At 34.1% G+C, this 25,105-nt stretch overlaps 2 protein-coding genes and 2 long non-coding RNA genes across 5 annotated transcripts; 1 reads left to right on the forward strand and 3 right to left on the reverse strand.

The window, feature by feature from the left end:
* The first annotated feature begins 10,695 nt into the window (after nucleotides 1-10,695).
* On the forward strand, nucleotides 10,696-12,059 carry LOC111901310 (uncharacterized). Its single transcript, XR_006188580.2, has 4 exons — nucleotides 10,696-11,074; nucleotides 11,232-11,293; nucleotides 11,454-11,494; nucleotides 11,702-12,059. It is a non-coding gene; the product is annotated as an uncharacterized LOC111901310 (long non-coding RNA).
* A 1,742-nt stretch (nucleotides 12,060-13,801) lies between these two features.
* Nucleotides 13,802-15,179, reverse strand: LOC111901309 (leucine-rich repeat extensin-like protein 2). Its single transcript, XM_023897163.3, has one exon. It carries the CDS (start codon nucleotides 15,024-15,026, stop codon nucleotides 14,049-14,051), a length of 978 nt encoding a protein of 325 aa, XP_023752931.2. The 5' UTR covers nucleotides 15,027-15,179; the 3' UTR covers nucleotides 13,802-14,048.
* Nucleotides 15,180-16,972: 1,793 nt separating this feature from the next.
* LOC111901354 (uncharacterized) lies at nucleotides 16,973-17,998 on the reverse strand. Its single transcript, XM_023897212.1, has 2 exons — nucleotides 17,758-17,998; nucleotides 16,973-17,661 (listed from the first exon to the last, which is right to left on the reverse strand). Exons 1-2 carry the CDS (start codon nucleotides 17,996-17,998, stop codon nucleotides 16,973-16,975), a joined length of 930 nt encoding a protein of 309 aa, XP_023752980.1.
* A 2,598-nt stretch (nucleotides 17,999-20,596) lies between these two features.
* On the reverse strand, nucleotides 20,597-22,373 carry LOC111901311 (uncharacterized). 2 transcript variants are annotated; one of them, XR_002853475.2, is made up of 4 exons: nucleotides 22,079-22,373; nucleotides 21,888-21,963; nucleotides 21,649-21,792; nucleotides 20,597-21,022 (listed from the first exon to the last, which is right to left on the reverse strand). It is a non-coding gene; the product is annotated as an uncharacterized LOC111901311 (long non-coding RNA). The 2 variants fall into 2 exon arrangements; XR_002853474.2 differs by having other exon boundaries at nucleotides 20,597-21,394.
* Nucleotides 22,374-25,105: the final 2,732 nt, after the last annotated feature.

Below are 25,105 nucleotides of genomic sequence, written 5' to 3' on the forward strand. Positions count from 1 at the left end.
CTTTAATTCTACTTATAAAATTATGTTTTTTAACTTTTAACATATTATACTTAATTTATTAGTTTTAATATATTGTTGGATGTAAACCATTATCATTTTAAAGGTATAATTTTTGAACAATTTGTATAAAATACTTAAATTATTAATTAAAATATAACATTATAGGCTCAACTTAAATATAAATTTTATTTAACTTAAACAACCCAAAGATTATTTTATAAATAGTTAAAAGTGATAAATTATAGTGTTTTTCTAATAATGATTGTAAGTTGGTTAATAAGGTTAAATAAATATCAAACCTAAAGTGTAATCATAAATAGACTAAATTTCAATTTTAAAATAATATATTTACTTCTATTTATAAAGTTATGTTTTTAAATTTTAACATATTATAATTAATTTATTAGATTTAAAATGTTGCATGTAAATCATTATCAGTTTAAAGCTATAATTTTTGAACAGTTTGGACAAAATACTTAAATTGTTAATTTAAATATAACATTACAGTGTCAACTTAAATATAAATTTCAGTTCCACTAAAAAAACCAAATAATATTTTGTAAATAGTTAAAAGTGATAAATTATAGTGATAAATGCAAAAACTAAATTGTAATATCAGTTTAACTAAAATATTTCCTAAATATATTTATATAATTGTTAAAAAATTTGAAATAAGTAGCTTAAAATAACTTATAATAAAAATAGTTAAAAATAACTCTATATAAATGATTATATTGTTACCTTTAAAATCAAAAAATAATGTTTGATGTTTTAAATAATTATAATAATAGAAATTAAAACATTAAGCAAATAAATTTTAAAAAATTAGTTAAAAATAATCAATATATTATATCAATTTAGTATATACAAATTATTATATTAAATTTAACAATAACGTTATTGTTATATTTAAAAAATCATATATTTGTAAAGACTTCAACTATATATGTGTTTCTGCACATCACGCGAACATTCGCCTAGTGTATTAATACAATGTGTATTAATAGGAAAGTCTAGGTGTCTAAATAATCGTAAGAGTCACATATCACGCGTTGTCCCAATGTAGATATTTTTCCCCTTATAATATACGTCGTGTACAATATTTAATATTTAAGTAAGCACAATAGGCCCAACTACAAACTCTATTCTAAAATTTTGATGATCTATAGTTGGATATTCCCTAACTTAACCCAACAAACTGCTCACAAATTTATACACTTCCCTTTTAAGTTTATAAGCTTGATTTCATATCATAATGATATACTTCCAGATTTTGGCAAAATACAATCACATATCATTCTTACACTGTGATCCTAGCAAAATACAATCGCATATCATTCATATATTGTATTCCCGAGTTTGATAAATGAAAGAAACCGAGGAGGAAATAAGTAGAGAAAAGAAAAAGGAAGGGAACTAGAAAAAATATATATTTTTTTTAATTTTTGTGATCCCGAATACCAAAGAAAATGAGAGGAATATCAAGATAGTCTTATTTGGTAATCTAACTTTGTACTTCCAATATATCATCAACTCTTAATTTTCATTTGGAAATCAGTTGAACCTTAGTGATTTTTTTCTTCTAAAAACTCCCTAGTTCCAATGATAGCATCATAATTAATTTTGTAACTGAATCCATGATGATATTTTGAGAAAACGTTAAGTTATTTTCAGTCACATAATTCCAAATATACAATACATATCTTTCCATGTCAGCTACTTTAACTTGTTATTGAATGCATTAATACTTATCAAAAATAAATAAATAAATAAATAAAAACTATATATATTGTTTTGATGAATTTGTTCATATATTATCGGATTTTATGAATCTCTTCAAAGAATGAAACATTATTTAATTCTAAATTTACAAACAATAAATTGCTACACATTTCATTGAAAATACAAGAGATTGTTTAACCGGTACTCATATATATATATATATATATATATATATATATATATATATATATATATATATATATATATATATATATATATATATATATATATATATATATATATATATATATATATATATATATATATATATATATATATATATAGGGTTAGGTTCATGTGAGACGACCTAATTTTGTGAGACCGTGAGACGCATTTTTTATTTTTTTTTATTTTTTTTAGTTAATTCAAATTCCGAAAATAATATTTAAAAAAAGAATTTTTGGATTTTTCCATTTATTTTGAATTTTAAAATTATTTTTTAGAATATGTATAGTGTAATATTCTATTAGAATATTTCACGTATTTTTCAAAAAAAAAACGGGATTTTTTTAATTTTTTTAGTTAATTCAAGTTCCGAAAATAATATTTAAAAAAAGAATTTTTAGATTTTTCCATTTATTTTGCATTTTAAAATTATTTTTTAGAATATGTCAGTGTAATACGTATTTTTCAAAAAAAAAAAGGGATTTTTTTTTTTAGTTAATGCAAGTTCCGAAAATAATATTTATTTTTTTTTTGGATTTTTCCATTTATTTTGCATTTTAAAATTATTTTTATATTTAGTCTTACGGTCTCACAAAATTAGATTGGTTTCAAATGAACCTGAAACTATATATATATATATATATATATATATATATATATATATATATATATGCGTAAAAATTCAACACATATGTCATACACTTAATTTGTTTATTCATAAAAATGTGGGGATGTCTTTTATATATATATATATATATATATATATATATATATATATATATATATATATATATATATATATATATATATATATATATAAGACATCCCCACATTTTTATGAATAAACAAATTAAGCGTATGACATATGTGTTGCATTTTTACGCATTCCAAAAACAATATTCATTTATAATAAATATGTCACATTGATGTAATGCTTATAGAAATCTTCTTGTTGTTGATATCTTAATAACTTTTTAATCTCATTTTTTAGTTCCAACATTATAATTCACTTTTGAGATGTAACCTCTAGCAGCATACAGGGACAACCCTAGCCATGAGCCAACAGAGCATCATTCAAAGGAGGCAGCAGATTTGGACCATCACTCAATATTGGTATATATTTTTGGGCCAAAACTAGACCCAAACACCTCCAGTATAGCCTCCCTGGCCGTTATGGCCACCTCTGCGGTAATGATCCTACATATATCATCAACACTTGTAATTTGCATCTATGGATCGCCAGAGCCTGAACCTCAAGTAACCACCATACTGAAATACACAAAGAAAATGTCAAAACCGGCTAAAGCACAAACAGACACTATACATATCCCAAATAATTCCTCAATACACTCGAGATTCTTTTTAAGTCACATACATATCCTATGCTTTCAGTAATACGTCCCATACTAGTATACTACCTTTCACACCTATCCGTAGTTGACTTAGACTTTCTGTCGAGGTTCTAAGTCACAAAATCACTCCGCTCTCATTGTAGCGACACACACACACACACTTATGTGCTCAAAGGTGCCACCTCTAAACTCCTAGGTACTTATCCTAGGTCCTTCCTCAACCACAACTCAGCTCCACAAGAAGTCTCCGCTAATCTCGCCAATGGCTCCACATATACCAATTGGACATAACCCAGCCTCGATAGACATTCGAATAAAAGATTCTATCCAAAATCCATAACCAGACAAGGAACAGGAAGTAAGGTTAAAACCAAACATTCTAAGGCTAAAAAACATTTAATTCACAACTATAAGCACAAAGCTTAGCGAGTTTCCCAAAACATCACATACGACACAACATAATATACAATTATGGGTTATCAGCAATCCCAGTGGGCTGAAACCATGCCATGTGGATTAACAGAATGTTTCAAGGTTATAAACAACCTGGGGATTTTCAACAATCCCGTGGATTCACAACAATCCAGGAGTTATCAGAAATTCAATTACACATATAATAACAATCAACAATTAGGACCCAAATGGTCAACACACATAACTACCACATATGTAAATATAGTGAGAAGACTCACCTCGCATATAGGAGCTAAACGTCATAGCTTACACATACAGTAGATAGGTACGAGACACCTAACATCAATAAAGAAGTACCCTCTCAGTCTACACCCTAAAACCTTAATTTGAGTAAAAGTCAACCATGGTTAAAAGTCAACAGTCAAAGTCATCCCCAGCTAACCGTCATGTTGTGACTACCCATTGGTCACGTCGTGACTAAGTTAGGACAAAACAGTCGCGAAATGGTCATACGTCACGACGTAACACTCAACTCGTCATGTCGTAGGAAGCGCTCTAGACAGTTTAAGGCATTAAGCTCTTAATCCTTCAAGAAAAAACTTCAAACTTTCCAAAAGGCTTCCTCCAACCCAAAGGACCTTAAAATCATTTCTTTATAGACATGCATGTCCAATGCATGTCTTGAACACAAACTATTCCAAAATGAAGGGAAAATGAGACCAAATTTCATGCATGGAATCCATAACTCGCTAATCTTCCAGATCTAGAGTAAGGGGGTCACAAAGGAGTCTCAAGGACTCATAAAGTTGCCAACTTTATGAGATCCCATCAATCAAACTTCGTCAACATTGAGAAAAGTGGACAAAACTCTAGATCTAACATGCTTGAGCTAAAAATGTAGAAACTTAAGGACTTACAAGAGTCTTAAGGTAGCTCAAGGTGATGAGGAAGAGGCGTGCTAGCTGGAATTATACACCAAAATGCCTTTTCTCCTTCTTCAAGGCTAAAAATCACCAAAAAAGGAGCTCACAATCAACAATGGAGGATTATGGTTCTCTTGAAGGTCAAAGGAGGTGACGGAAGCCGAGTGTGTGCAAACCCTAACCCTCACTTCCCTTAAATAGGGCACAAACCCGAGATTAGGTTAACACTCTGGCAGCTGTCACGACGTTACAACATGCTCATCAAGTTATAATACCTAAAATGAATGCGCGTCTTAAGCATTGATGGCCACATCATGATGCATCCATCATGACGTCGTGACCATATAATCCTTAATTTTGATATTTTAATTGAACCAAAAACATAAATAAATCATTACCTGGAAGAGATGTTACACATTCTGCTTCGAAAATATGCCTCTCTTTGGTGGGATCATGTAAAGAAACAACGATCACATGACGGGAAGCCTACAGTTGAGACATGGGCGTATGGGCAAAGTACCTCCTGATCAATCACCCACAAGAAGCTTTTCTTGATACCAAAATCTTAACCAACAAAACTCCTCTGTCGAAGAATCATTGTTGATCTTCGTTCTGATAGTGCCAATGTGGTGCACCTCCGACGATATTGGGCATATGTCGATGTTTATCGCTTGGCTCTCAAGGCCGAAAAACAACTCAAAAATCGAAACAGACCCTCAACCAATCGGTTTACAGCCCCTTCTTGGTTTCCCTCAGCAACAAGCAATAAATTTTCCCCCCTTTAAAAATGACACCCATACCAACAATGCAAGTACTACACCCGCTCCATGTGTTATTCGTCCTTTCAAGTGCCAAGGAATAGGCCATCTTGCAAGAGAATGTCCTAACAAACAGTTAGTAAAGTTAGTGGAAGACCCAACACTTATCTATGATACTGATAATGAGGAAGAGATAGTTGAAAATGATAGTGAAGTGGTGTATGTTGATCATGGTGAAGCTTTGGTGATCTAACATGTTCTCAATGTAATATTGTCTAAAATTTAGATGATACATTGTGGCGATGTAATAACATCTTTCGTATCAAATGCACCGCAATGGGAAAGGTTAGTAGCGTCATTGTCGACGGGGTAGCTCTGAAAACATGGTGGCGACAAGATTGGTGGATAAGTTAGGACTTGAAGTAGAAAACCATCCCAAATCGTACCAACTCACATGGTTAAAAAAAGGCAAAGTTTTTAAGGTTAGTAAGTGGTGCTTAGTTCAATTTTCAATCGGCCATAAATACACCGATGAGGTATGGTGTGAGGTGATTCCAATGGATGAATGTCACATTTTGTTGCAGCGACCATAACATGAATACGATCGAAAAATCAATCATGATGGTTTTAAAAATACATATAGTTTTAAAAATGATGGTATCTATATTACATTAGCACTCCTAGATTTATATGAAACACCCATCGATGCATTAATTCTTAGCAAAAATGAGTCAACGGGACTTACAAAGATCACACCTAAAAGAGGCTACCCAAGTTCACGTATTTAAAGAACTCAAAAAGAGGGTCACCCAAATGTATTTTTAAAATGTGGAAAAATCAAATGAATCAAATCAACAATTAATGTATTTGAAGAACTCAAAAAGAGGGTCGCCCAAGCACACATTTTGCATTCCCAAATTTTGACAAAGTGTTTCAAGTTGATTGTGACGCTTTCGGGCTTGGCATTATTAGAGTATTAAGTCAAAAACAACGACCAATCACTTTCTTTAGTGAGAAGTTCAGTGAGGCCCATCGCAAATACACTACATACGAAAAATAATTTTATGCGGTTATACGTAGTTTGGAATATTGGCAACATTACTTTTTACCAAACGGGTTCATTGTTTTCTGGATCACTAGGCCCTTAAATATATTAATGGACAACATTAAATCAATCTTCGTCATGCCAAATGGGTTGAGTTTCTTCAAGTTTATTCTTTTGTCATACAACACAAAGATGGTTTGTCAAACACCACAACGGATGACCTAAGTCGTCGTAATGCATTGGTGTCACCAATGAAAATTTTAGGTGTATGGTTTTGATAATTTTCGTGCTTTATATCAAGATGAACCCGACTTTCAAGACATTTAGCATCAATGTCAACGTCAACTGTTGCATGATTTCTCCATGAATGATGGGTACGTTTTCAATGTTGGTCGGTTATGTGTTCCTAAATGCTATCTACCTAACTCCATAATTTTAGAAAGCCACTAAGGCAGATTTTAGTTGAGATAAGAAACTTATCTTGATTTGTGGTAAATTTTATTGGCCTAAGATGGAAACGGATGTTTCGCACATCATTATGAGATGTAGGAAATGCCATATTGCCAAAACTCACAATACTAACGCATGATTATATACCCCACTATCGGTTCTTGAATCTCCTTGGGAGGACGGGAGCATTGATTTTTGTGGGTTTACCGCATACCCATCAATAAAAATATTTCATTATTGTCATTGTTAACCATTTCTCTAAAATGGATCATTTTGTTCCTTGTTCCAAAACGCAAGACGTAAGTCAAATCGCACAGTTATATTTTGTTGAAATTGTCAAGCTTCATGGCATCCCGAAGATGATAACTTTTGACTACGATCAGTTTGTGAGTTATTTTTAGCACACTTTGGAAACCTTTGGGCTCACATTTTCAATTTAGTAGCTCCCACCATCCGCAAACGGACGGTCAAACTGATGTTACAAATCGCAGTTTAGGCAACCTCCTACGCAGTCTCGTTGGTGATAACCCCAAACAGTGGGATCTAATCCTTTCTCAAGTTGAGTTTGCATATAACCACTCCAATCATCGAACAGTGAGAAAAAGTTCCTTATGGTTGTCTGTGGATGCAACCCTTTTACTCCAATAACACCTGTTTTCCAAGATGAATTGATTTTGTGTCTTAAGGAGTCAAAATGTTGATTTTTGGAGAAAATAGAGTGCCACGACGTGGCCATTGGGTGCTCACGACGTGGCAAGCAAAATACGAGAAATGTGTTTCAGAACCATTCTTACGACGTGAGACATAAGGTGTCACGACATGATACATGTTGCAGCCCAAGTCCATGATCATTTAGGGTTTCCTTCATATTTAAGCCCCTCTAAGTCGATTTTAGGGTTCATTTTCAGCCTCCAACACCCTTTTACCTTTGAAACACCTTAAACCTAATTTACTTGATGATTCTTGACCTTTTGGGGAATTTGTTGGCTTGAAGAAGAAGAGAATAAGGTGAAGAAAGTGTTCTATTGGTGGAGCTTGCAAGGAAACATCAACATCGTCATCTCATATTCTTTTTGGACCTTTGTAAGTGTCAAAGGCTCAAACTTTATTGCTTAAAGTGGTTAGATCTAAGTTGTTGTCACATGTCTTTCATGTTTAAGCAAGTTTGAACGGAAGGAATACATAAAGTTGGCAACTTTATGCATTCTAAAGGTCCACTGAGTATGATAATGTTCAAATCTAGGAGTTAGTTGATTATTGGATCCATGTATGAGAATTTGGTATAATCTCTTTATTTTTTTTACCTAGAATGGATGGAGGACATGCATGAGGCATGCATGTCCATCAAGTAATCATTTTTATGGACCTTTGGAGTCCCTTTTAGCTTCTGGAAAAGTTAGAGTGAAAGTCTTAATGGATTAAGGACTCAAATCTTTGGATTTTTGCTTCAGACTATAGTCACGACGTGACACTAAGGGTGTCACGATGTGACCAAGGGCTAGTCACGACGTGAGGATCATTGGTTGACATTATGGGTTGTTGACTTTGACTTTGACCGTTGACTTTTGGCATCTTTTTGGTCAAATTTCTATTTTTGGGAAGGAAGGCTAAGGGTTTACCTTGTATGGCTGATTATCAACTGAGAGGTGAGTCTTTTCACTATACTTGCCTATGTGGTAGTATATGCATGTCGACCAGTTGGGTCTTATTTGTTGATTTCTGTTACATATGAAATGAGTTGTTGATAACTTATGGACTGTTGTAAGTTCATGAGACTGTTGATAGTCCCCAGGGTGGTTGATAACCCGAGAGGTGTGTTGTTAAGCCAAAGGACATGTTGTTCGCCCATTAGCGATCGCTGATAGTCTCCAGAGTTTGTTGATAACCTTAGTTGATTATTATGTTGTGTTGTATGTGGTATTTTGGGGAACTCACTAAGCCTTGTGCTTACGACTTTATGTTTATGGTTTCAGGTACTTCAAGTTCCAAGGAGAAGAGCTCGACATGATTGTATCGCATCCACTAGTGTTCTACATGACTTGATTTGTTTTGTACTCTAATGATTGAATGACATGCTTTTATACCCTGATGGGATTTCAAGTTGAATGAATGATTGTTTTGATTGATTTAAGGAAAAAAATTCACTTATAATTTTTGGGACGTTTTAACTCCACTTGATTTATCCCTATTTCTAGTTGTTGAGCATTATAGCATTGAGGGAGAAGACCATTCCACACAGATCAAACAGCTTCATCAACAAGTGTGTAATCAAATCATCAAAACACAATGAACAATATCATAGTCGGGCAAATCAGCACGAGAAACAAATTCTTTACGAAGAAGGTGACCTCGTTTGGATTCATTTAGGACACAAAAGTTTTCCGGCAAGGCGTTTCGGGAAATTGAAGCCAAGGGGAGATGATCCTTTTAGGGTTCTTCAACGAATTAATGATAATACTTATAAGATTAAACTCCCTGCTCACTATAATGTTTATACCGTCTTCAATGTTGCTGATTTATTTCAATATTTACGCGAGTTGTGGCAATTAATTTGACTCGATGACGAGTCATTTCCAAGACAAGGAGGATAATATAGGAGATAACAGAATAAATAACGAAGTTGAGCCCAATATGGAAGAGATTTGATTGTTATGTTTCTATTGGTGATCATTATCTTTTCTTAAACATGGAACTATATCCCCATAGTTTACGGCATTATTTTTGGAATAACATTAATTCTTATTTGGGTTGATTTAAAACTACTTATAGGTATTATTTTTCTTGGATGTTTTAGAGATGTGTATTATGCAATTAAAAAAACCCTACTGAGCGTATTCTTGGAATTTCAATTCAATGTTTTGTTCTGTTTCATTGGCGAGCCTACATCAACTTCATATTTTGATCTCTCAACATGGAGTTTTGTTATTTTACAAGTTCGTATCTATGATTTATAGTTTTTGGTTACAACATAACAAAAAACAATTGCTTCACTTTACCATTGTGATATTTCGTACATATATTTTGTTTCAATAATCGAAAATACAAACTGAAATCCAAATAACTTAATACAAACTCAAAATCGTCAACTTAGTAGTTAGTACAAAAATCAAAATCATCAACTTGGAATATATGCGGATCCAAAATCATAAACTAAATGTAACATTTTAGTAACCACACACATCAAGCATTTTACATCATATAATTTTGGTAAATGATCTAAATTTATTATTAATTAAATTAAATATTACACTAAAACACCATTACAACATAGAACAAGTATAGCATATCAATATTTGGTATACAATCTACTTTAAATGTTCTTTATGTTTATCTTTTGATGCAAATGATAAGTTTATGTATTTTCGGTATCACACACTCGAATCAATAGATTGATACAATTAATTTTCATGAATCATCACACTTCATAACTAAATTTTATTTTATGCAAAAACTATACATATAATTAAGTGTTAATCCGGTCAAATTTACGACAATGTCTTGTATAATTTATACTACCTCTGTTTCCTATTTATTTTTCACTTTTGATTTTTAAAATATTTATTCTTCAACTTTAACCATAAATATTTTTGTCTTTTGATATATAATATTTGATGCAAAATATATGAATAGATTGTGTTTTAAATATCTTTTTATTGTTATAAGTTTCATCAAGTAAATTATAACACAAATAAAATATTTAAGATTATACATTAAAATCAAGAATAAAGAATAAATATTTCAAAAATATGTGACAGAGGGAGTAATAAATCCATATAATACCAAATCGATTCGATTCAAAAGTCCGTATAAAACTGACACCTAAATCAATTCAAAAGGTTACACATCCAAATCACGTTCTAACATAAGCTAATTCGTTTTGTAAACAACTAAGTGACACTATTTTTTGAAAAACAATATAAAATCCATACATTATTGTAATGATCTTATCCAAAATTTTGTAGAACTTAATAGATATATAACTTTCATGTTTTACATTTCAAAAATTCGAAAAATGGGCCTAGCCGAAAATAGGTTCCAATAGGAAATTGTTTGTTTTTTAAACAATTAAACCACACATCTCTTCTAACCTCGTCTTCTTATTCCTTATCTTTATTAACCTTCTTTACCTTCTTTCGTTCACCGTCTTCTTAACTCCCATGTTTCCAAATAACATCGATGACGCAGGTATGGCTTCACCGCCTCTTGTTCTCCTTCATCCTTATACTTTTCTTCTTCCTTTAGACTGCTTATTGTGTCTTTTATGGTTTTGTGGTTTTGTTGTTTCCAACTTGCTTCTACGACCAAGGCTTCTTACTGTTTGATGTTTCGATTTATCATTTAGTGATTAAGGAAGTTGGAGAAAAAACCAATTATTGACAATGGGTGCTTCTTTCATATTACCAGGTACTTTTTTTTCTAAAACGAAAATAATATGGTACACATGTTTCTAAAACAAGAATAACATGCTACTTTGATCTTTGCCTACACTACGTAAATATAATTTACCTAATTGCCCTTGTACTAACTTTTTGTTTTTTATCACATCTTTCATCTGATCAACAAGTGGGAATACTCAAGGAACACTCAAGACAAATGATTCTACAGGTTGGTTGTGGGCCCCGTTTTAAAAATATTTTAATTTTTTCAATGTTTAAAAAAATTTGAGAAAATTACAACACAATTTGGGAAAATATATCAACACCTATATTAAGTCAATTATTTGACTTTATGTGTCATCTGTAACAGATTTAAGAACTTCATGTTGAGTTATGCTTCAATTTTAGGTTTTTTTTTTTTTTTTTTTTTTTGCAGGCACTTCAAATTTTAATATTTTCTGTTTTCTTATGAAGTTGGTAAATAATTGATGTTGGTTCGGGTATCCACTGCAACATCAGCCAACTTATGGACAAGGATCACAAGAAAGTTCATTCTCTAACTGATAGCCATGAACAGGACTACCATAAGGAAAATTTTCTCTTTCACTTTTCGTTTTTTCAAAATCTTAATAAAAGTTTGACTTAATCAAGTAAGCTATATATACGAGTATTATCAGCTTAGTCTTAGTTTATTCATAATTGAGTAAGTTATACGAACCTATGGTTTGGGATAATTTGCACGTTTGGTCACTAACTTATTTTTTTAACTCGGAAGGTTCCTATTGTTTGTTTTACTTCCTTTGATTTGTTCATTGTTTATAACACTTGCTTTCATTTCATAATACAATGCCTTCATAAAAATAATGTGACAGTAGAATGTTATAATGACATAAAGTACAATGCTATGAATAACAATATACTTTCATTGTGTTGTTTGTACTTTGAAAAAAACGGTTAATCTAAAAAAATACTTTTAAATGCTTCCAAATAAACCCTCAATTTTTTTAGTTTTCCTCAAAAAAACCCATCACATTTTTACAGTAATTTTTTGGCTAAAAAAGATTAAGAGGGCCAGATTGCAAAAAATTAATAAATACAATATCTTTTTCCGGAAATGGTTCCAAAATACAGTAATTTTCAATGCCATAATTGGGTAGAGTTTTAAAAATATGTTCTGATAAAGAAAAAATTTAGAAGTACGATGTTGTAATCGTACTTACTTACTTTTGGTTAATGGCAGTTTTTTTGGGAATGATTAAGGAAAGGTAGCATAAGAGGGTGGACATGAATTTTCAGAAGGGTAAAGGGTTGTTGATTCGATTGGAGAACAAAGAGGTTGTGGGGTTACATGCGTATTATCAAATCAATGGTTTTATTTGCTCATTCATGAACTGCTAAGGGACTACAGTTTTTCTATGTTTTTCATTACTATTTGTGGATGGTATATCGTTGAAATGGTATGCTAGGATTTGAATTTGGTTTCTGGTTTCTTTTGAAAAGAAATTGAGTTTCCCTTTATAAAATTTTGTTGGTTTGATTTGTAATAAGAACACGGGCTTACTCTACAATTGATACAAACGCGGTAATCAAGCTAATGAATATTAAACGCAATTCCATTTAACTATAAAAAAAACGACATTGAAGGCTTCTGACCCCCGCAAAGCGGGGGACACTTCTCTAGTTATTCTATAAAAATCATATAAAATTTATAAAGGGCGAGTTGGTCACAAAGTGTTTAGGAGCTTCTAACTTCTAACGTTTGACAAAACGCCCCGTTTTGAACAGAAAGACTCATTCGGCACTACAAGCTTCTAGCGTTTAGTTTAAACAAAACGCTCCAAATCTAAATGCTACTTCATGTAACGTTTAACAAAACGCTACAAGCTACCAACTAATTTGTCAAACACGCCCGAAGTGTAGGAATTAAGAGAAACCTAAAATATGGATCTACAACTTTCAACAACAAAGCAATTCTTTGACTTCTCGATATCATATTAGTTAGGAAAGCAACGATACAAAGGTTGTGTCATTTTATATTTTTCAATAACTTTTCAGCCAGTTTTATCAAACGATATTTTTTTATCAGTTAGCTATTTAGCTATCAACTAACTTTTTATTTATCAGTTAGCTTTTAAGCTAACAGTTAGCTTTTAAGCTAGTACGCCAAACATAACCTTAGTCCCAAAGCCCATTTGCATCATAAAGTTGTCAAGGTCATTCTAATTAATGGAATGAATGCTTTGTTAAACTTGAACAGAAACCAATATTAAGCCATAGTTATTTCTAATTTGACCAAGTAAAAACCAATGAATTTATCCAATGTTAGGTTTTTTTTATGGTTCTTATTCTCGGTTTAACTCTTTAGATTTCAATTTTTGAATGAACAATCAATCAAATAAATGACAACCTATGGCCTATCAAATGAATGAGTTCATAAAATTTCATGAAAGGATAATGACCATACAATAAACAACTATGAATGAGAAACGATAAACAAGACTGAATAAACAATTAACAAGCCCAAGCAAAACAGCAATGATTCACCAACAAAGCTGGTCACATAAAGAACGCACAAATAGAGATTTACAAATCAATCCTGCTTCAAGAGGAACAAAGTGGATTTATGAACCAGAAATGATGTCAAATTGCTTCTCATGTTTCACAACTTCTAATAACTTCAATTACATATACACAAACATAAAAACCATAATGATATAGCTGAAGATTTACCTCATTAATGGATAAAGCTTTAAGCGAGAGTCCAAACCACTCTGGTGACTAAATCAATAATCAACACGCCGATAGTTATTGTAATCATCAAGTTCCCTTGCATTCAAATCACTCTCAGCTTTCTCCACAACCTTTTCCTCTTCATACCTCAATCCCTCATCAATTGCAAGTCCTCCTAATCCCCCTGCCACTGCTCCCACAGCTAATCCCGTCCCAAATCCTGGCCCCGATGCTACCTTCGCTGGCCTCTGTTTCTGCTCATATTGAGCATAATCGACTGGGGCGCTAGGCCCGCTGCTACCACCGCCGAAGCTGGAGGGCCTATCAATAAATGGTCGTGGAGTCTGCGGAGGCGGTGGTTGAGAGTAGTATCCTCCCTGATAATAACCAGAATATGGATCCGAATACGATCCGTAGTGGTATGGGTGTGGCGGCGGTGGTGAGGGTGCCGGAGGAGCTACCGCCGATGGCGGTGGCGGTGGGGGTGGGAGAGAAGGAGAAGGATTGTATTGAGACTGGGAAGATGGATACCTACCGTAAGAGGGGGGAGGGGCAGTGGAATAATAATATGCAGGTTGAGGGGCAATTTGGTAATCGGGTAAAGGGCGTTCACGGAGAGCAAGTTTCAGCCGGATCTTACCGTTGGGACGACCAGAAGGACGACGGAGCTCGAAAGTTCTGATGATGGTGGAGTCTTCGAGATTAGGTAAGTCGTCGATTGGGACGCGTAGGGTTCCAACTAAGGGTTTCGGTGTGTCGGAAGGTTTGGAGTGGAAGATCTCCAGAGTTAGGACGGCGGTGGACGGGGAGGAGGGGAGAGGGATGATGAACCGTTCGTTCCAGACAGGTTTGGTGGAGTTGGAGTCATCGGATTTTGTGGCAAGGCGGCGATCGGGGTCGAGCCAGAAGATGGCGTAGGGGTTTAGATCTCCGTTTCTCCAGTTGACGTTCTTGAGGTGTTTCGCGGATACGATTGTGATTTCGAGATCGAGTGGTTTTGGAGGTGGTCGGTGGGAGGTTGTGGTTGCCATGGTTGGGTTGAGTGATGGCGAAGACTGAGATCGGAGAGATGTGTTATGTCTATGCTTTTGGTCTATGGTTTCTTGGAGGGTGAATAATGAAATAGGATAAGTTTGAAGGAGGCAGGTGAGAAATATTTAGAAAAAGCGGCCTCTTTTAGATAACTTTTCTTTTCCCGAGGCCAGAGCTCTTTATATTTGATAAGACTGGAAGGAGCAGGAGGATAATTCCCTTATTTTTCGTGGGTCATACGACATATTCTTTTTTTCTCACCTAAAAGCTAAGGTTGCGTTTAGTTACGGAAAAACAATTTTTATTTTTCGTTTTTTGTTTTCCCTTTTCGATTTTCATTTTTCGTTTTTATTTTTCATTTAAAAATTTAGAAAACGCGTTTAGTTAAACTTATTCGTTTTTCATTTTCAGTTTTAGAAAATTAGAAAACATGTTTAGATGTGTATTTTTCCATCGGTTTTTATTTTTAGAAAACGGTAGCGGTGGTAGGGTGTGGATGTGGGTGTGGGTGGGGGCGGTGACGGTAGCGGGTCGACGACGGTGGTGGTGATGACAGGCGATGGTGGTGGCGGCGGCAATTGTGTCAGTAGTGGTGGTGGTGGCGGCGGCAGCGGTGGTGGTGGTGCTACTGACGGGTTAGTAGTGGTGGTGGTAGGTCGGTGATTGTGGTGGTGGTGTTGGGTGGTTGGGTGTGCGAGTGTGTGTTTTTGTATGTGTATGTGTGTGTTTGTGGGGGTATGTGTGGGTCTGTGTGTGTATGGGTGTGTGTCTGTGAGGGTGGGGGTGGGGGTAGGTGTGAGTTTGTGTGTGTGTGTGGCTGCGTTGGTGGGTATGTATGTGTGTGTGTGTGTTTGTGGGTTGGTGTGTGTGTGTGTGTGTGTAGGTGGGTTGGTATGTGTGTGCGGGTGTGTGTGTGCGAGTGTGTGTGTGTGGGTGGGTGGGTATGTATGTGTGTGTGTGCGGGTATGTGTGTAGGTGGGTGGGTATGTATATATATGTGTGTGTGTTTGTGGGTTGGTGTGTGTGTGCGGGTGGATGTGTGTGTGTGTGTGGGTGGGTATGTATGTGTGTGTGTGTGTGTTTGTGGGTTGGTGTGTGCGGGTGGGTGAGTGTGTGGGTGGGTATGTACGTGTGTGTGTGTGTTTGTGGGTTGGTGTGTGTGTGCGCGGGTGGGTGTGTGGGTGGGTGGGTATGTATGTGTGTGTGTGTTTGTGGGTTAGTGTGTGTGTGTGCGCGCGTGGGTGGGTGTGTGTGTGGGTGGGTATGTATGTGTGTGTGTGTTTGTGGGTTGGTGTGTGCGAGTGGGTGAGTGTGTGGGTGGGTATGTATGTGTGTGTGTTTGTGGGTTGGTGTGTGTGTGTGCGCGGGTGGGTGTGTGTGGGGGTGGGTATGTATGTGTGTGTGGGTGAAGGGTGTTAAGGTGGGGGTAGGTAGAGGTGAATGGGGTGGGAGTGGGTGTCTGTTTATATTTTAGAAAAATTTTTAATTAGAAAAATATAGAAAACAATGATTATCAGTTTTCCAAAAATTTCCAACCTATTTGTAATTTTAGAAAACGGAAAATTTTCATTTTCCATGAAAAATTTAGAAAAATAGACGAACTAAACGTGTTTTCAAAATTCTCATTTTTCTTGGAAAATTTTTCCGGAAAACGGCTCATTTTTCCGCAACTAAACGCACCCTAAGGAATTGGTGGAAAACTCTTCCTTTACTTTTTCTTTTTATATATTAAATAAAATAAATTTTTTTTTTGCTTTATAATTATTAAATTAATATCAAACATAAAATTTAATTAAGAATAAAAAAACATTTCATTAAGTAAAATAAAAATTACATTAACCTAATATTTAAATAAGTAGAAAAAAAAACCTCAAAAAAAAAAAACAACCTACAACATAGTAAACATTATTAATTAATATCCTAATTTTATCTAAACCTAGATACGTCACTCGGAATCATCGTCTTCGTCCTCGCCTTGATCATCTGCATCATTCTCCCCAGCGTCACTCTCATCGTCGGAATCTTCACTCTCGACGAACATATCAGAATCCTCGTCTGATTCGTCAAACAAATCATCGTGAGATAACTCGTGCGGGGGCTGAATATGAGCCCTATAAATGTGATCCACCAAATCAGCACGAAGGGTCTGATGAATGTCGCGATTGTGTACTTCTCTTCTATTCACCCTATACTTTTGTGTACCAATGGCTACTCCTTCAACATTTGGCAAAACTTCATTTTCGTTGTATCGGCATATCGCTATTCTTTCATCTTCAATAATCATATTATGCAATATGATACATGCATACATTACGTGTTGTAACATTTTCACCTCATATGACCTTGCCCCGGCCATTAGTACTTGCCAACGTCTCTTAAGTACACCAAATGCTCGCTCCACATCCTTCCTAGCTGACTCTTGCACCTCTTTAAACTTTTTCCTTTTCGGGTCGTTAGGACATGTAAACGATTTCACAAAAACAGACAATGGAGGATATATACCGTCAGTAAGATAGTATCCACGCTTATATGCTACCCCATTTGCTTGAAAAGGTACATCGTGTGACTTTCCAATGTAGATATCGTTGAATACAGGCGACTGGTCTAGCACGTTGATGTCATTGTTTGCACCAGCTGGACCAAAGAATGCATGTCATATCCAAAGATTATGTGATGCGATAGCCTCTAGAATGATCGTCGGCTCTTTGTGGTCGCCTCTCATGTACTGACCACGCCATGTGTTAGGGCATAATGACCAACTCCAATGCATGCAATCGATACTACCTAGCATTCTAGGGAATCCATGTTTGCCTTCATGCACCGTATACAATTGGTGGATATCGTTGATAGTTGGTTTGCGCAAATATCGTTGCCCGTAAACCAAACAGATCGTTTTGCAGAACTTGTACACAGAGTCCCTCACGGTACGCTCTAACATCCTAAAATATTCGTCCCATTTGTCTGCGCCCATGCCGTATGCTAGCTGACGAATTGAAGCCGTGCATTTTTGAATGGGAGAGAAACCTTTTTTCCCCTTGCATCCATTTTCCATTGGAAATATGGAAAGCGGCCTTCCAAATCGCCAACAATACGTAAAAATAGTTTCTTCCTCATCCGGAACCGACGTCGAAACTTTACAACATAGACGGCGTCATCTGCAAAATAATCTTCTATAAGACGATTGTGTCCGGCTTCGTGATTTCTACGTAACGGCGGCTTTATTAGGTTAGGTTGTGCACGTGATGTTTCACCAAATCGGTTTTGATAGTATGCAACTGTTTTCGCCATGACGGAACCGATAAACTTAGCCTCCTCTATTGCCGTCGAATCGGATGATGAAGATGATGACATTTTGAGTAATATTTTTTTAGAGAGAAATATAGAGAAATATAGATTATGGTTTAAAAAATGATAAAATGTTTGGGTATTTATAGATTAAGAAAAGGGAAGGAAAAAAGAAAAATAAATAAATAAATAAATAAATAAATAAATATATATATATATATATATATATATATATATATATATATATATATATATATATATATGTTAACGGCTATATAGCCGTTTGAGTAAAAAAGAAAAAAAAATCATCGACCAATGGTTAGAAGAGAGAGAGAGAGAGAGAGAGAGAGCGGGACTCTCTCTCTCCCCCCCCCCCCCTCCCCCAAGGTTCTAAAAGGCGTGAGGCGTGGCATGGCGGCAAGGCCAAGCCTCAAGCGTAACGAGTTATGGCGAGCCATGACGTTTTTCAAGGCGTGATGTAAGGCGGCGATTTTGTATTAATTTATAATTATATTACCGCATAAATATAAATTTATATCAAATATACCTAGTTTTTAGAAATGTTATATTAACAACTAATAATAGAAAGTTAATAAAAAACACAATACTTGTATGTCCGATTAGAAAAGGTATAAAAAAGAGCAAAAAAACGTGTCTCAAACGAAAAAACACGTGCCATAACACGCCATAACGTGCCATGGTACGCCATATCACGCCTTGCCACGCGTCACGCCTAACAGCAACGTTATGAAACTTTTCGTAACAGGCGACGCCGCGTCTCACGCCATGGCACGCCTTGGCGCCCACCATGACGCGCCTTTTAGAACACTGCTCTCCCCACTTGCTTCCTGCGGTTCCTTTCCCGCACCCACGGTGCGGTGTGCACAAGTGCGGGATCGGTTCCCGCTCCTTTCCCTCATCTCACTCTGTCCGGCCTAAGAGTAACGCCGACCTGAGCGTTTTTATGAAATGGCAGCCGGATAATGACGTTACCACGGTAAAAACACCTTCATTTTCACCGTTTTGTCGCGTTATTGGTTTGTCGTTGCTTCCTGTTACCACCACAATCTCCCTTAAACCATGTTTCCTTCTTTCAAATGCTAAAATCGCCGGTGGACATTGCTCACATCTAACAACCTAACAACAGCATTTTAAAATCAGGGTTGATCTAGTGGGTGAAACCGATGAAGAAACAGTTCAATAATGGATTTTTGTCTATTTATGAACCGGATTAACCGGTCGGGTTTACCGAAAAACTAGATGGACCGTTGACGCAAAACCAGAATTACCTAGTGGTTGAACATATTTATGAATCAGTATTGTTGTTTATGTTTACTTTTAGATATATTTTGATCAATCTTCAACTTGTGCATTTATAAATTGTAAAATGTAAAAGTTAATCACTATTAAAAGTAAAAATAATCAAAATTAATATAATTTTTTTACAAATTGATGTCAAAAGTTATGTGTAAATGATTTTAATGACCAATATATATATATATATATATATATATATATATATATATATATATATATATATATATATATATATATATATATATAACCAATGATAACTATATATGAAAGTCTGCTAATATCATATATTTTAGAATAAAATTCTGAAAATTTGGTAGACTCAATGGTTCAATCGGTTGACTAATAACCTCTTCACGCTACCGGGTCAACTAGAAATCTAGGTTTTAATAGATTGTATAATAGCATGTTAGAGGGGTCTTTGGGATTTGTTATATAACACTTTTATAAAAATGTTTATTACCTTACTAGGTTTAAACCCATGGAAACCACAGTTGATAAAGAAAAATTTTATTTCTAATTTGCAATTGCTATAATAGAAAATAAAAGAAATGACTTGTTGTAATGGAAGGAAATGAAAGACAAATGCTATAATAAGAAACAACAACATACTTTCAATTTCTTTATTATAAAAATATCGTACTTTCATTTCGATCTATAATACTCATTGCTAATAAAAAATGTATGAGCATCAAGTAGAAGAAGATATTACACGAATGGTCAATTTACAAATTATAATATTCCTAAATTTAAAAAGACATAAACGAAGTAAGTTGATATTAACCTGCATATTAATCAAAAGTATGTTAATATTACTTGTAATTTCTTCCTTATCGTATACCTTGAAAAAAATTCAGTGGGCGAAGAAGATCATCCTTGTCAAAAGATTTACATGATTTTCAAATTACCAATTATACCCTTGTTAAATACAAAAAGAGAGAAATAAATTAAGATGCTAAAAACTTGCATATTAAAAAAAACTGGTTGTTATTAATAAACAGTATTGTTATCTTTACATTAACAAATAGAAAAAACTCGGTAGAAATATGTTAAAATACTTCAAATTCATCTTGGATTACAAACCTTAATTTGAGGTCAGGAGGGAAGGAGGGAATGTCTGACATTTTGAAGACAAACAACCATCTGCTGCAACTAAAAAATCACCAAAATTTTCAACTATTTTTCCCGTTTGAGGTTCTTTTCATTGAACTTTAATAGATTTCTTGTCATCATATACATGTAATAATAGAAACAGATGACTCCAGAGGAATATATCTGGAGGGAATGCCTTGTATAAGTGACCATGAAGATCAAACCAATATGCAACCATGCAATTGAAGCTCTCATCTCTTGTCAACATTCGACTGATTTTCTTTTCTACATCGGTAGCTGGGTTCTGTAATAAAATAGTATCAAAGGGAGGTAGAAATTACCAACTTTTTCTTACACAAAATCAAAGATTGATGTTGATTTTGAAGCTACATATTTGTATATTTCACTTCAATGGTAACTCATGTGTGCAATATACCAGAGAAAGATAAATCTTGAAGGCAAGTTATAAGGAGCATCTGACCTATCAAAGAAAGATAAATCTTAGAACAAATTCCATTTTTGATTTATGTGTATAGTTGATTCCTTCTATTTTGGTCTTAGTGTTTTACATTGCAGATTGGGAGTATGATTTAACTAATCTTTGAGGCTTAGCACCATCTTTTTCTTCAAAAGGATCTGATGGAGGCTTAGCAAACTGATCAGCCATTCTTCCTACCTGTTTAATTTAAAACCAATAATCTGAGGTCATTCCTATACTCCATTTCCACTCCAGTCTATAAATCGAGTAATACTGGTCAAACGACGATTGCAATTGTGCAAATCCTTCTAAACAGGAAAACTAACTTACACAACCCTTCTTAGTTGAGGTAATAAGTATTTTATCCATTTACCATTAATTAACCAAAAAATTGCTAAGAACAAGATATATTTTGATAACATTAGCAATTTCGTATTGGAGTAATAACTTACTTGGTACATATCAAAGGGCAGGAAAATTGGTGGTTGATCATTCTCAATAGTAGATGGATGTTTCTTCTTCTTTTCCTTATTGGGTAAGGGATTCTAATCCATAAGCTAGAAGTTAGACCTCTTGAGGTGTCCAAATTGCTCATCCTAGGAAGCCCATATGAACGGAGAAAGAATGATATAGGAGGAGCGGTTCGAGAGACATAGACATAGACAACAAGGGAGAAGGAGAGGGGATTTACCTGAAATCGGAGTACTCACTTGTTAGGTCAACTTATTTAAAAGGAAATGCAGTTCCCTGATTCTTCTTAACCATGTCTGCAATCATTTTTAAGAAATCAAAAAACCAAAATTGAAGCTTACTTGTACACTCATTTGTTGTCGAAGAAGAAGGATGCAAAGAAAAAGAGAAGATTGAGAAAGAGAAATAAACCAGATGAAAAGGTGGAGGCGGTGGAGCTTGGTGGTGGTCGATTCAATATTGTAAAGCCTAAATCCAGAGAAAGTTTGTGAGGATTAGGGTTTATATCAAAATATATGGAGTGGTCTTTTCATGATTTAATGGGATTACACTTGATCATCACTTAAATATTATATGATTTGCGGATTTATGGGTTTGATTACAATGGGAATTGAAGAATACATCGAGTTCTAAAACATTTGAGCGGGATCGACTGCATAATGCAAAGCAGGAATTTCACATTGATGATTTGAGTGAGAAAATTAGATGGGAGTGTGCTTAGCTATTGTCACGTGGCAATTGTGTAGTCTTTTATTAAGATAGAAGATTTGACAACAAAAATAGTTAAAATATTTGGATTAGATTATGTTGTGGTAATAAGATATAAGTCGACAAGTCATTTTTAAAAAATGTTATGTTTAACTTATATATGTATTATAGTCAATTTTTTATGAAAATGTCATGAACTATTTTTAAAAAATCTGAGGGTGGCACTTTCTAAAAATTATTTTTGAAGGTAGTCAAAAGTTGTTTTCAGATACATTTTTTATTTCTCGAATATTTTTTTTAAGTTTATTGAGTTTTTGAAAACTAATAATTTTTAAATACAATCCCACGCATCCCTAAATAATTAATTTTTGGAGTTGATCACAAAAATATCAAAATTACAATATATATATATATATATATATATATATATATATATATATATATATATATTATCATAAATATATATAGTATCATAAAATAATGATAAAATCATATCACCATTATTCTAACTAAAGAAATAGTTGCAAGCTTTGTTCTCAATCTAACTAAATTAATTATCATGGTTGGTATTTGATACCTGGTATCGTCTACTTCTTCTCGTTAGCATCCTTCATTTGCACGACTCATGAATGCATTTTAGTCTTTTTACCACACTTTATAACACTCTTGTTAAGGTAATTTAATATAACATTTTAAAATTGTAAGTTCAAACTTTATAATCTGATGAGGCAAACCGATTTCACGTTGATACTTGTCAGCGTATCAACCGTTGACCTAAGCTTCTCACAACAACATGAATGTTACTTTTGCAACACGGTTCTAAATATGTTATCTTAGTGATAAGATATTTTATGTGTATAGTTTATATTATCTTTGTAAAGTTATATTTACCTCTGATTTGTAGGAATTTCATTTCTAAAATAGTTTGTAAAGCCCACAGATTCGGGCCAGACAATTAAAATATAAGAAATGATAAAAATGACTTTTAGATAGAAGATTGTTTATTTATGATAAATAATCTTAACTAAAGATATAATATATGTTATAAACATTATGTGCATATAAAGAACTCTGAAATATAACTTCGTATGAAGAAGTTATGCTTCTTCGAAGTTCCACGATTAAACCGATACGACTCTACGGATCATAAAAAGTGAATCTTTGATAGATTGCTTATTTGCCTAAGTGATCTAAACAAAAGTCATAGTAGTCGTAAAACCAAGAACCTGCATATAGATAACGTCCAAATCAGACTTCGTGAGAGGAAGTTATATTTTTTGAAGTTTCAGCGTAGTAGTTTACGGCTGAGAGACCGAAATTGAAATCGGTAGATTGTTAGGAAAAACAATCTAAACAAGAGTTGAATATCTTGTTAATAGCAGTCTGTCGATATAAATACAGTCAATAACGGACGTCGGACGAGAGAGTTATGGATTTTTAACGGACTTTAACAGTCTAAGCCTATTAAAAATATAACTTTAAAATAAAGTCAAAATTAGCCGATGGAATCTAAATGAACATTGTAGATCTCGTCGATAGCTACTGGTGAATATAAAGTACGTCAAAAATGAAGCTTGTATGAAGAAGATATGAATTTTTACAGAAAATATAATTTTTCGTGCACAGACAAGATGCGTGGCGTGCATCTGACGCCCCACCCAAATTGCGACATGCCTCACTGCTCAGGAATCGCCACGTCACACGGTCCAACCATGTGTGTGGCGTGCAAATAAATTTTTTGCGCTATAAATTGCAATCAGTCTCTCATTCGATCTCCTCACCCCTATAACCTTTCTCTCTCGAGTTTTCTCCGCCTTAGCCCTATTTTCCCTTAGTTTTTTGTATTTTGGTGAAGCCCTGAGGTCCCTGAGTCCCGACAGTTGTAGCTTTCGAGTAGAATCTCTGCCAGTGCAATTTCCGGACTTCTAACAGGAGAATCTTTGTAAGTTAAGCTACACTTATATCGCTTTCAGTGTAGCTTATGATTATAGTCATAGTCGTTATTATGAAACTTATAATTAATATTTGTCAGTGATTCCATGTCATATTACTAATTGATCTACTTACGGGATTGATGTCTAGGTTGAATTTAGTGAGGTGTTTAAAGTGAGATTTCTAAACAGTATACTTTGTATACCATACATACCTTACCTCCGATATGATCCTACCTGGTTATTCCTTACATGATATATCTTGATGTAGACATTGAGATTGTTGAGGAATCTAGACTATCATTAAGGAATTTCAAAGTAAGACTTAGTAATAATCATATCTAGGTCACGTCAAGGGAAACGTCAAAGTGCTAACGCAAAACGATGCCCAAATCACTAGTCATCCCCCTAAGTCGAGTGAGTGCATAATTACTTTCAACTTACATATAGATACAAGTATTCTAAATGGTTAAATGTTATGCGCATTGTTTTTGTTGTGTTTAATATATTTGTACAATATGATATGATTGTTAGGGGCTGTTTGGCAGTATCTGAATTTTTAAGATGTATGAATTTATAAGAGGGTCTAATTTTTAAGATTTGAATTTTTTTACATGCTCTTTGGTTGGAACCTCTGAACTGTTGTCCTGAATTATAAAAATAACCATTTTACCTTTCTTTTTTTATTATTATTATTTTTTTAAATTCAATACTTTTGTTACAAAATTATCAAAATAATTGAGCCAATAACTTCTAAAATAATTATAAAAATTAATAATATAAACAATCTATACGAATC

This window comes from Lactuca sativa, chromosome 2, assembly GCF_002870075.4.
Source record: "Lactuca sativa cultivar Salinas chromosome 2, Lsat_Salinas_v11, whole genome shotgun sequence".
NCBI classification, from domain to species: domain Eukaryota; kingdom Viridiplantae; phylum Streptophyta; class Magnoliopsida; order Asterales; family Asteraceae; genus Lactuca; species Lactuca sativa.

Bases quoted from the DNA above. Each gene is read 5' to 3' on its own strand.
- LOC111901309 (XM_023897163.3), bottom strand. From the start codon at position 15,026: ATGGCAACCACAACCTCCCACCGACCACCTCCAAAACCACTCGATCTC.
- LOC111901354 (XM_023897212.1), bottom strand. From the start codon at position 17,998: ATGGGCGCAGACAAATGGGACGAATATTTTAGGATGTTAGAGCGTACC. The intron at 17,662-17,757 runs GTCAGTACATGA...TCTTTGGTCCAG, and splicing joins ATGCCCTAACACATGGCGTG to CTGGTGCAAACAATGACATC.